Below are 12,743 nucleotides of genomic sequence, written 5' to 3'. Positions count from 1 at the left end.
GCTTTTGGAATGTGACTGAGGGAACCATAAATCATGCACACATTCCAAGGTATTTAGCAGTACTAGATGTGTTAATTTTTCTTCCTTCTGGTCACTACCAATCTACCTCTTTCTAAGTATCACTGTACTCAGAAGAAAAAGAAAACTTCAAGTAATAAAGCAGAAGAAACTGTTAATGTGATTAATGTACAAAACCACCATCAAACCAGGAGGAGAGCAGAAAAGAGGAGTAGCAGTCAACACCTGTAGCACTCTGAATACAACACGCAAAGACTCTGCATTTTATAAGAATTTTTTTAATCAAACCTTTAGAGGCTATTTGTATATTTCCAAAGTAACTCCCATTTCAATGTGCCCAAAAAAGATTAGGGAAGAAATTACTTTCCTTTGTAAGTAAAAAAAAATTTTTATATTCATTTCAAGTTCCTAATGTAAAAGATCTGTGAAATCTTTAATTTCCCTTAATCTATCACATTATGCTCTGCACAGGCTTGTTTGCAAAGGTTGATTCAGGGAATTCTGAGGTTTTGGTGTATTTTTGATTATTTTTTTTTAATTATTATTTTTTATTTACACACACACAGTTCTGAAGATGTAAGCATCCTAAACCCAGTTATTAACAAATGTGAAGTATTGTCTGGCTTACATTCTTCTGCATTGTGCTTTATTTCTATAGACATTTACTGGTAAGAAGCCAAGCTGCCCTAATGGAAAAACCACGCTAAAGTCACGCTAAATTAATTCTGTATTTTCTCAGTTTCTGCATGGTTCACCACAGCTTCCCCCTTTTCAGAAAGCTGCCACACTGTGCAGGCTTTCTCCTAGCAGTGGGTAGACAAGGAATAACACTTTTTCTTCCCAGCAAGCTGGCGCTCTCTGGCAGCTGCCTTCCTTCCCAGTTGTAGGATTTGATACACACGTCACAGAAATGAGGATCAGCCTCTCTTGCTCCAGAGATAACCAGGGAGTTCTTATAGCTCACCCACACCTTCTAGACAAAAAGTATTTTCTCTTTCTCACTCTTACAGCTGAAAGAATTAAAAGACTACAACAGTCTCCTAGGATGATTCCAGTGCTCAGTACAAGTAGGAAGGTCTGGAACAGAGTTTACTGCTCTAAAAAGCAGCTCAGATTTGAACTGTTAATAGTTCTGAAGGTCAGAGCTGGCAGCAGAAGCATTTGAAACATTTGAAATGTCAGCAGCCTAAGCTATTATAGTGGCAGGCAAATACATTCTGCACCAGCAGGAACTTTTGCTCTGCTTCTGTACTGTCAGCATATGCATATATATGCAGTATCTTAATCAAAAGCTGACAAACACACAGATACTCTCACTACTGGACAACTACAAGGTCTCTACTAAGCCAAAGAGGACTGCAAAAGGTTTTGTTATAATACACCTATGCACCTAACATCAGCTGGTGTTACTGGTGACCCCATATAGTATGCACCTCTACAGTTAATGTTCCCAGAGGCAGATTTGATCTTTCCATCTATTTTTTTTTTAAGTTTAAAAAGATAGCACTAGAAATTACACAGTTTTGAAAATAAAATTATCTGAATCATTAGAAAATCAGTATCTAGCACCTGGGTCAAAAGCCTGATATATTTACACACTTGTGAGATTTTTAAGGTTTCCAGTGCTGATCATTCACAGTTATCCAAAAGAAGAGAGTGAAAAAAGGAGTAACGGGAATTCTGGACTCAAACAGAATCACAGCAACTTCAACATCAAAAAATGTCAGGCTAAAACATTTTAGGTTTTTTTGGCGGAAACAAAAGGGGTTTTTATTTTAAAAATAAGCCATAGTTTTGTTAGCCAAAACAAAAAGGTAACAAAAAGACTCAGTGTTTTAACTGTCTGTGTGCATTGAGAAGAGGGAATACTAATTCTTTTCTTTTTAAATGCATTGCTCAGTCTAATGAGCAGACCAACCCCAAAGACGTTCAAGGAGCCACACATAGAGGGAAGTGTGTTGAATTCACCAGCAATCCCTGATGAACTGAGCTTAAAACTCAATGCTAGTGAAGCACCACAGTAACAGTTGTCCAAAAATAGTCCTGACAACTTTGAATCATGTTTTATGTTTAAACAAATGTGAAATAATATGGAATATACAAGTTGTGCATTTTGCCTTGAGAAGTAGAACTGTAATTTGACTTTAGAAGTTCAGTTCTCAACTGTAGGTTCACGTTCTCACTTTCTTTCAAGAGTCAAGGACCCTGGTGATAGAATTTGCATTTTAAAGCAAACACTACAATGTTAGTATTCTATTTCATTTACTTCAGTCCCATGCTAACTCAGATCTGGGTAAAAACAGACACGAAACGTGATGAACAACCACTCCTACCTGGCAGTTATCAAAATGAACAGCCACTACAAGATTTCCACTGTAGAGCTTATCTTGGAAGCTCTCTGGGATAACAGGTTCCTGCTCTGGTGGGTAAGTGTGTTTTAACCAGTCCATCCAGGAGAGACCCACAAGGGACTGAATCTTTTCCTCGCTGATCCTCCGCATTTTAGCTCGGAAGTCGTTCACTTCAGGATCTTGTAAGGCATCGAACTCATGGAGACCTGAAAGAATTCAAACAAGCAAAAAGATATATACCTGAACCACTGTGTCTCTTAGGTACTATTACATGGAAAAGCCAAGCTCACCCTGACTTTAATACTGTTTGGAAAGTTTTAAGTCTCTCTCCTCACAAGAGCAAATGAAGAGAAAGCACAGCAAATGCATCATAAAGACCACAGAGCAGAAGAAGTGTCTGCAAATATTTTTTTTAATCCCACAGAAAGATGACATCGTCCTTTTTAGTTGTGTTTAAAAGTCAAAAAAGAAAATCTTCCCGGATCAAAATGGCAGGACTGAAATTTCAGCCAATCCAAGACCAGTCAGGTTCCTTTTCCAAAATATGTGAAGAGAGAATTCACAGGGCAAGTCCTGCCTGACCAACCTAGTGGCCTTCTGTGATGGAGCAGCTACATCAGTGGACAAGGGATTGACTGTGGATGCCACTTCTCCAGATTTCTGTAAGGCCTTTGACACGGTCCCTCATAACATCCTTCTCTCTAAATTGGAGAGAGATGGATTTGATGAGTGGACTGTTAAATGGATAAGGACTTTTTTGGACAGTCACACCCAGAGGGTGGTAATCAATGGCTCAGAGTCCCAATGGACACCAGTGACAAGTGGAGTCTCTCGGGGGGCTGTATTGGGATCAGTGTAATTTAATATCTTCATTAATGACATAGACAGAGGGATGGAGGGCATCCTCTGCAGACCTGAAGATGACAGGAAGTTGAGGGGTGCAGTTAACACTCTTAAGGACAGGATGCCACCCAGAGGGACCTGAACAGGCTTGAGAAGTGGGCCCATGGGAATCTCACTGAGGTTCAGCAATATCAAGTGCTGGTGCTGCACCTGGGTCGGGGCAACCCCCGGTATCAGCCCAGGCTGGGGATGAACAGATCGAGAGCAGCCCTGCTGAGAAGGACCTGGGGGTGCTGGTGGGCGACAGGCTGGACATAAGCCATCAATTTGCACTCACAGACCAGAAAGCCAAGGTATCATGGGCTGCATCACCAGCAGCATGGCCAGCCCGTGAGGTTCCACTCTGGTAAGACCCCACCAGGAATACTGTGTTCACCTGTGGGGCCCCCAACATAAGGAGGACATGGATCTACTGGAGTGAATCCAGAGGAGGCCATAAAGATACTCAGAGGGCTGGACCACCTCTGCTGAGGACAGGCTGAGAGTTAGGGCTGTTCAGCCTGGAGAAGAAAAGGCTCCAAGGAGACCTTAGAGCACCTTCCAGTGCCTAAAGGGGAGGCCAATAAGAAAGCTGACAATAGACTTTTTAGCAGGGCCTGTTGCAACAGGACATAGGATAATGGTTTTAAACTAAAAGAAGGTGGATGTAGATGATACATAAATAAGAAATTTTTCACAATGAGGGTGGTGAAACACTGGCACAGGTTGCCCAGAGAGGTGGTGGATGCCCCGTCCTGGAAACATTCAAGGTCAGGTTGGATGGGGCTCTGAGCAATGTGATCTAGTTGAAGATGTCCCTGTTCACTGCAGGGGGTTGGAATGAGATGAGCTTTAAAGGTCCTTCCATCCCAAACTATTCTATGTTTCTATAATGGAGAGTCCACACAGCTGTGACTCCTTGGTACTTCAGGATATGTAGGGCCTGCAACTGTGTTTATCTTTTCTCCTGAACTTGGAAGGACATTGTCCAAATCACACAAAGCACTGAACACCTTTTTAGAACAAAACACTAAGTACAGAAGCTCAGACAGGAACACTTTTTTCCCCACTGCTAAGGTACAGAGTGGGAGCTGCAAAGGAAGGGTCACACACAGCTATAATAAGCCAAATATTCAGTCACAGACTGTGAATCTCCGAATCTGTCTGAATGGTTAAACTGACTAACTGCTCCCATTGTCGGCTCTAACAAACAGGCAGACAGTGTATTGCTGAAATCTAAACAAAACCTGCAGTCTTTATAAGGGACCTAACAATGGCTCATTGTTTTAAAACAAGAGGTATGACCTCACACGACCCTGTCAGTCTGGATTGTATAACCAAGCAGAGTAGATTTAAAAGCTGAAAATTCTGACATAACATCAAGAATAAGTTACTGTGAAACCTTTAAAAATAGCCTTTCATTGTTTGATGAAAATCAGTGACACAATTGAGAGCAACAAAAGAATCATATTGTTAACCAACTCAGACACCATATGTAGTAAAATCATAATAATTCTAGTTCCCTCTGCGTAATCAGTTAACTGTTGAGCTATTCGTGATAGCACTGTTCAAGGATTATGCTTTTCTTCACTTAGTAATAATAATAAAACTATAAATATTTTCTCCTCATCTACCAAAATAAAATTTTCTCTTGAATGATGTAGTAATACAATATAGTGCTGAAATGCAATATAGAAAGTAGCTTTAAACAACTTTCATGTTTCATCTTGAGCATTTAAATCCTTTCCAACTACATCAGTATTTGTTTGAGAAAGGGAAATACTGAATTTTTAAGAGAAATTTTTAGATATATTTTAATATATTTTTAATATATTTTACCTGCCAAATAAAGACCCTCATAACCAACAAAGTTTACTCTTATTTAAAAAAAAAATTAAATGCAATTACCTTTGCCTATGAGGACACCTATTTTGGAATCCAACTTTTCTCCTGGATCACAATTCCTTGTCACTAGTTTAAGGACAGGAAGAAAGGGTCTAACATCACAAAGTCTCCGGGTTTCATCCTCTAATTCTTCATGTACAGCAGTCTGATTCACACATGAGAACATGTAAGAGTCAATCTCCATGAGGAGGTGGAAGAGTGGATAGGCATGTGCCTGCTTCCATAACAGCTGCAATGAAAACAGGCAAGAAAATGAAACAAAACAAGAAGGCATGGACCTATGGTAGGGTATTTCCATTTGTGTGCCCAAAAGAACATAAAAAGTAGCATGTTTGCTAACTTGGTTCATTTTTATCTCACTCTATTATTATTATATATCTACTTTGTCTCGTTTGTAGTCTCCACCTTGAGGTTATTTTTAAGTAGCAACGTGTGTGATAAATATCCCAGGGGCAAAAAACACACAGGGGACAAATACTATGAAGTGATGAGCACTAGTCCTCATCCTGATCCTTATCCTTGGCTTCCCCAGCACAGTCCTTTTTGCAGTGAAGTTGCAGGGCCTGGGCTGTCACCACAGTTAACAAAGCACTTATTGATTTTGGAGCCAGCTGCTCTTGACACCAACCAGCAAACTGCTGCTCTCCTCCATCCATTCCTACAGCTTCCTATCAAAATCCTTCTTCCTCAAGACACATCTGTATTTCCTTTTCCCAGTAATTATTGTAATATATAGACAAGAAGTTCTCACTATGGAACCAATTCCTGAACAAAAAAACCATGTTGTCTGGAGAAGTTTAAAGTAAATTTATTTGTAAAGTACAAATCTTTGGCAGAAATCAAAACTGTAAGTAAAGTAAGTTCTCCCAACCTAAATACTACTCAAATCTTTATCTGCAAGAATATTTTTGTCCTTATTTTACAAGTTTGCATTTTACAGATTAGTTTCTCAAGCTTCTTTCAAAACAGGAGCTGCAGGACCAATAATGGAATGGCAAAAACCTCCTCTCAAATAATTGCAGCTGAACCAAACTGCTTTTGTGGAACTGAACACATCTGCATACGTTTCACACACTTGTAACAATGAATTCTGTCTGCCAGAAATGTATTCCAGTGTATTCTGCATAGCTGAGTGAGAGCTCAATCCAGCAGCTTTCTTTGGTGTTGAGCAAAAATTCCAGTTTCAAAGGTATCAAAAGATTAAATCTATTATTGCCTCTCCTCCTGAGTTGTGCAACTTGAATTTCCAGCTACTGGTACTTCTTATATGACTTAATGATTACAAAATTTACAAAGCCATGAAGTCCCTGAAATTGGCTTTCACTGAAAGCAGACACTGTCCATCACCCACAGCATGGCCTGGTAAAATTGAAAATTCCATAGAAATGAAAAATTCTTCAGCCTTCAAATAATTGGCTATTTTACTCCCCCCCCTTATTTTAATTGTAACCATTCCATGTACAAGATAAACTCCTTATATTTGCTCTCAAGTCCTCTATTTATATATCCAAGAGTCCACAAACTATGCCTTGTCACAGCATATATGGTGGGACCAAAGCAGCTAATCCAGTTTGCCATCAAAGTCTTCATTACTGTTCTGTTTTCAAATACAGTGATTTCCAGGAAAGACCTCTGTAGATAGGATCAACATTCCTTTTCTTTGAATAAACAGCTAAATATCAACAGTACCTGTTTATAGCATGCTAAGTTCAGTGTGCCACAACTATCAAGAAAACCTGACAGCTTAGTTCAAGCCCCTTATTGTTGTCACTTACATGCTTGTTTTTTTAAATTCTTTAGCAGTTGAAATCACTATCAGTTATTCCATTATCTTACTCACCAACTAACCTGTTATGTTGCCCAGGTTCCCCTTTTAATGACATTTTTCCAATCAGAATTATTTCAAGTATTTGAGTAGAGCACAAAACTCGGATCACTTCAACTTCTTCTGAAGTGGTCCACTGCCTGAGAAAATACTTCAGTGTCTGGAAAGTTTCACATTAGGTGTAAAAGAAATTACATGAAGCTACTACTGATTCAAAGAAAATAAAGTCCATAAACAAGTGAATCCTGTCAGACCAAATAGGCCTTAAAAACAATATACTTATTTACCAGAAAATGCAATGGAAGGAGACATCACACTTTATTTTCTTTTAGAAATTTATTATGCTCAAGGATTAGATTACTTGGTGTTGTAATTCAGTCACTGCCCTCTCTAAATGTCTCCACATGGCCATTGTCTGATGAAAGGTCAGTAGATTGTTCTTTAATATCTCTGGTTATTTCCTTATGTTCTTCCCTTTGATTTAGATTTTAAGTGATGCCCTAATTGTATAAAACCTTTAAGAAATGGCAGACAGACTTTTTAAAGCATCAGGCTTTGGTATCCATCAAAAGAAGCAGGAGCACAATCTATGACTCCTATACTAATTAGACACACTAATCAGAGAAATGTTAGATCAATAAACAAGGTATCACCAATGTGTTAGAAAAAAGATTTAGAGCAGCAATACAGTGTTAAGGTAGAGCTATTAATCTCTGCTGAACTGTAACTACCAGCAAGGAATAACATCTCCAAACCTTGCCATCTGCCCAAAGCCCTTGCAAACTCCCATATACATATATTTTTATCAGTCAATCTGCAGTGCATGTGCCTTCAACACATTATTTTTATGCCTACTCAAATTCATTACTTGATTTGCCAAAAGGCACATAAAAATCAGAAACAGCACTCACACCTAACAGAAGTTAAAGTTTAAGTTAACTGCCCATTTGGCACTACCTGTTTAATATGAGATATGGTGGCATCTCGAGGGACATCCAGGTTGATGTAGATTCCAGTGGGCAACAGGAAGTCCACAGATATTGAGCCATCAGCACCAATCTGGGAATCCACTGCCCAGATGTCAAGACTGTCTGTCACAGCAGGAGGCATTATGGAATCTCAATGATATCATAACCACGTGGCCTTAGGGGAAAAAAAAAATTAAAATTCAGTATACTTAACCTTTTATAATTAGACACACATTTTAAAGTCTTTGGAAAGTTTATATAAGTTCTGCTTGTACAGCTCAGCTTACAAGTCTGGGGTCTCAAATGCCAGTATTGCAAACACATAAGCAGAGTTTTAGTCATTAATGTTATTTAAAGGTAAAGCACTATGGTTGAGATGTTTATATCATTGTGATGAAGTAATAAGAGAAAATAACTAATTAGAGGTTAGCTAAAACAAAGGTAAAAATTAATTTCAGGTTTTCCCTAAAAATTTACTTGCATAAAACACAATCAAAGTAAGCTTCTTGGATGAAACATGGCAATATTTCATATAAAAACATGAGCAGTTTCATTATTTTATTTTTTGCAAGTTTCCAGTTAGTTGCCCACAGATGTGGCCAGTGACATATTCAACTTGAAAGTCTCTATGAATAGCAGGAAAAACATCTTCAACTCTATTAGAAAATGACATTTTCCTCTAAAGACATTTATTTCAATTTGTTTTCACCCTTAAAGGTAGAAGGACAACACCCTCCAGTCTCACCTCTACCTGCCATGTAAATATACTGAATAACAAGACCCACTTTTCCTCAACAGAAGCAACAATTAAGGAGCCTCTGTCATCATCACTATCAAATAATGTTTTACCACCATCATGTCCTCATTTTCCCCCCCAAAAAATCCACTACACTGATCAAATTGAGTCAAAACAAAAAGAACTGGGGGTGAGGGTGCAGACCTGGTGAAATAACAAATCAGATATGAAGGTATTTTACCTGAATTACCACATTTTACAAATGGATTCATTCATTAATGGGTATGCAAAGTTTAGCACGGTGTGTGAGCTCTAAACCACATACAGAAAAGAAATAAAATGTAATCCCATCATGCAACATAGATCACATTATTGGAATAACACAGCATCTATCCAAAAAACCCTAGAGAAATTGTGTAGTTCCTCATTACTAATCAAGAGATCTTTAACAAGCTACTATTTAAATGGGATACTATATTTCTTTTCCTCCATCCAGTTCCTTCTACCCATAAAATCCTGGCTGCAGTTCTGTTGTAACTGAAATTAGCAGTCCAAGAAAAACAATAATACTAAACACTTTTCATACTTTGATGCACACATAGTATATTTTCAGTTATTTTATGTGGTCATCAGATTAAAATAAAGTGGTACTGCCATTATAAAACATGACAGGTACAGCAGCAAGGAAACCATTAATCTGTTCTATGTAGTTATTTAGTTCATAATTCATTCCTGCTTTACTTCAGCATATGATTTTTTTTAATTTTCATCCCCTTTCAGATGGTTTTCCACATTTGCAATTGTGAAATCACTTTAGTGCATCAACAAGAGTTTAAAAATGTTCAAAGAGGCAAGAGTTAAAAATGCTGCCCCACACCCCGAAGCCCAGGCACCACAACGCAGAGAATTATAAAGTTTCACAAGATTCTTATTTATAATTATGAGCTTCCAACACACACATCAGAATCTTTTAAATTTCCATTTTCCATTAAAAAGGGAAGCACAGCCATCATGCCAGCCTGAGCATGCTGGGAAGCTATTCTTGCTTTCAGGCACTTACTTAATATTTCCTCCCTCAAGGAAGCAGATCAGCCTCTTGTACAGTCAGCACCCTATTTCTGACCCAGCAGTGACATCAGGGGGGTCAAGAGAGAATCAGTATTTATCCTGAGAAATGGCAAACCCAGGCTGGCTGTGAGAATGACTCATGGCCCAAACTGTGACATGCAGTGGCACCAGTGACTAATTTACAATATCACATCTAGGAACTGAAACAAAGTCATCCGGATGGGGAGCAACAACACCAGAGACATTTTAAACAACTTCCAGCTAAAGGAAAAAAATCCCAACAATTAAAATGATAATAAAAAGCTATTTCAGGCTGTTAACCTCATAGCTATTCTTGCCTACTGTCACAGGAACAACAACTTCACGTACAAAAAAAAGGAAGTCATTAAAACAGCTATTCAAATCTTGGCTACTCAAATAACTTTGAATTTCACAGCAGCAAAGCCCAATACAAAATGCTTTTCTAAGTCACAGGTATGTGGTATTTATAGACAGCATTCAAAAAGTGTAAATTTTCTGTAAAGTTTAACCTGTGTTTCAGATTCATATACGTGTGTGCACACATACACACACACTGGAACTCAAAACTGCTACACTCCTACTTCAATATACCAGCAATTCTGAGAGAGCTGCTTAGACTAAAGGAAAGAAACAAAACACAGATGAGTAGAACATCTGCAGAACAAGAAAAAGAATATTCAACATTCATTTTTGTATTTACTTATTTAACATCCTCAAACAAGAAGCCTTACAACAAGATTTCTCAATTGGATGGTATCATTTGGTCTCTTAAAGGAATTATCATCTCTAGGCAAGAGTTCCCTTACTAAGCCACCCACTCAGACACTGATCCCATTTTGCTGAGAAGGCAGGCAAGACAAATTTATGCAAAACTCAATTCCATCACGACAACCACTTCAGGACATCACTGAGAGGCCAGGAGCACCCTGCTGCAAAGGCTTCACAGCACTGCTGCAAGAGTTGGAGAAATCAATTTGACCTGTGCCAAGTAGTTAGAGTGCACATGTAAAGGAATTATATGCAGGATGTGCAAGGATCTGATGTAAAACAGCACCAATCAAGAAGATACGAAAGACAAAGAGAGTTCCTAAGGTTATCCTGAAATTAAGAGCCACACAAGAACATGCTCAGAAAAAGAGAGCCTGTCTGAAGGCACTGCAAAACATCAGACGTGGAGTAACAATGTCATGAACTTTACTTTGAAAATAATTGATCATATCAGCAAAAGACTTAGAATTAAAAAGCACCACAGAATCACAGAATCAATTAGGTTGGAAAAGCCAAATCCACTTGGATTGTCATCAACAGTCAATATCAATCTGTGTCAGATAAGTTCTTCTGAAACCAACATTTTGAAGAATGCACCAATTATGAAAATTCACACTATGTCATTAAGTCCTTCACTTTGAACTCACCACAAATCCCCTATCACTCATCCTTTGAGGTCTATTTTTTCTGTTATTAAAAAAAATCAACATAAAATCCCATGCAACATTCAATCCATTATCCCGAAGCATAATCAAAAAGAATATTAATAAAACACAAATAAAAGTAGCTGCAAAGAAGCTGGTGATCATAAACATTAGAGGAAAATGTTGATGCCCCGTTATCTCTCACAGCATTTATTCTCCTGAGCATCAAAAAAATCTTGCCTTCAGACAAGTCTTTAGAAGAGGTATTGTACATCTGAAATGATGTCACCCACCCCTGACATGTGGACACAGCTCTCTCAGGATGGAATAAATATGCTATCATCCCAAACAGACAGGAGAAACCTGGGGGGGAGGATCACTTGTGTATTAAAAAGTAATTTTCCTTAGGAAATAAGTTTCTTTTACATCATCTCTTCCAAACACAGATGCATTTTAAGGGCACATAAGTATCTACAGCTCTTCAGATTAAATATAAACCTGGATTTACTTTTCTTTTCACTAAAAATATGAATATTTACATAAAGGACAAATATCAGAAACTAGCTTGTTCTGCTTATAAAAAACTAAGAGCTCTCTGCTTATCCAGATTTTTGCTTTATGTCAAAGTTGTTACAACTGTTGAGCACCACATTCAAGACGATTACCACTGGGTTCAATACAGCTCTTTATCTACTGCTTGCTCTGTCATGTGGCACTCAAGGGGCAAAAAAAAAAAAAAAAAAGCCTTGTAGTAGTGAAAAGGGCAGTGTTTAAACAGTATCTTACTGTCCAGAACAGACTAGTGACAATCTGACCACAGTAATTTTGTAGGAAACAGCAGCAGCATATCACGTAGTCTAACTAGGAGAAACTCTAAGCACTTCCACAATATAACCATTGTAATAATTTTTCTAACTACGTAAACATCTGGTGCTATGAAAAGATGAGCAAGCTATAAATGAAATATCTGAGCACAAACAAGGGAGAAGAATCTAGCAGAAAGATGGGAAAGGAGTCAGAATATACAGGAGGGTTTATGTCCTATGAAACTTAGGAGGCCTTTGGGGAAAAAGAGAAATTAAAGGAAAAATTGAAAAAATTCTGATATCCTTTGAAAACTTTGAAGTCAAATATATAGATTAGATCAGCGTGCCAGTTCATAGCTTCACAGAACTACATCCTCTTGTATTCCTAAAACAATGAATTCCCGGGACCTGCCCCTGAGCGTACAGGCCCAAGGCAGTACCAGGCCAAGGCCCAGGCAGCAGTTTCCACGTGCTGCAGGAGTCCAGCTGTATTTCCAGGGACTCCAACAGGATCCTTCGGACACCAGCTTGACTCTGCCAAGTCCCCCTGGTGCCACCGTACCCCCAGCTCACTCTGAGGGCAGCCCATGGCCAACAGCAGCGCTGTTCAGCTTCCCCGGCCATCCCTGCTCAGGGCACACAATGGGAAAACAAAATAAACAAACATTGCCACTTTGCCATCAGCCCAGGGCCTGCCTCACCCTGGGACAAGCAGGCACCATATCTGAAACCAGGGTGGGGTGAGAACACA

At 38.7% G+C, this 12,743-nt stretch overlaps 1 protein-coding gene across 7 annotated transcripts in view; it reads right to left on the bottom strand.

Moving 5' to 3' along the window:
* Positions 1–12,743, bottom strand: part of PIK3CB (phosphatidylinositol-4,5-bisphosphate 3-kinase catalytic subunit beta) — a 106,423-nt gene that overhangs the window by 41,563 nt on the left and 52,117 nt on the right. For all 7 annotated transcript variants that reach the window (XM_051782071.1, XM_051782072.1, XM_051782073.1 and 4 more), the window contains 3 exons: positions 7,939–8,124; positions 5,160–5,385; positions 2,352–2,575 (listed from right to left, as the gene is read on the bottom strand). In XM_051782071.1, the coding sequence (XP_051638031.1) occupies positions 2,352–2,575; positions 5,160–5,385; positions 7,939–8,091 (603 nt within the window). In that variant the 5' untranslated portion in view covers positions 8,092–8,124. The remainder of the gene's footprint in view (positions 1–2,351; positions 2,576–5,159; positions 5,386–7,938; positions 8,125–12,743) is intronic.

Source organism: Manacus candei, unplaced genomic scaffold, assembly GCF_025592945.1.
Source record: "Manacus candei isolate 608988 ecotype Guabito, Panama unplaced genomic scaffold, ASM2559294v1 h1tg000015l, whole genome shotgun sequence".
Classification (NCBI taxonomy): Eukaryota; Metazoa; Chordata; class Aves; order Passeriformes; family Pipridae; genus Manacus; species Manacus candei.
The sequence above is the reverse complement of the archived record's forward strand: the minus strand, read 5'-3'. Positions and strand labels throughout refer to the sequence as shown.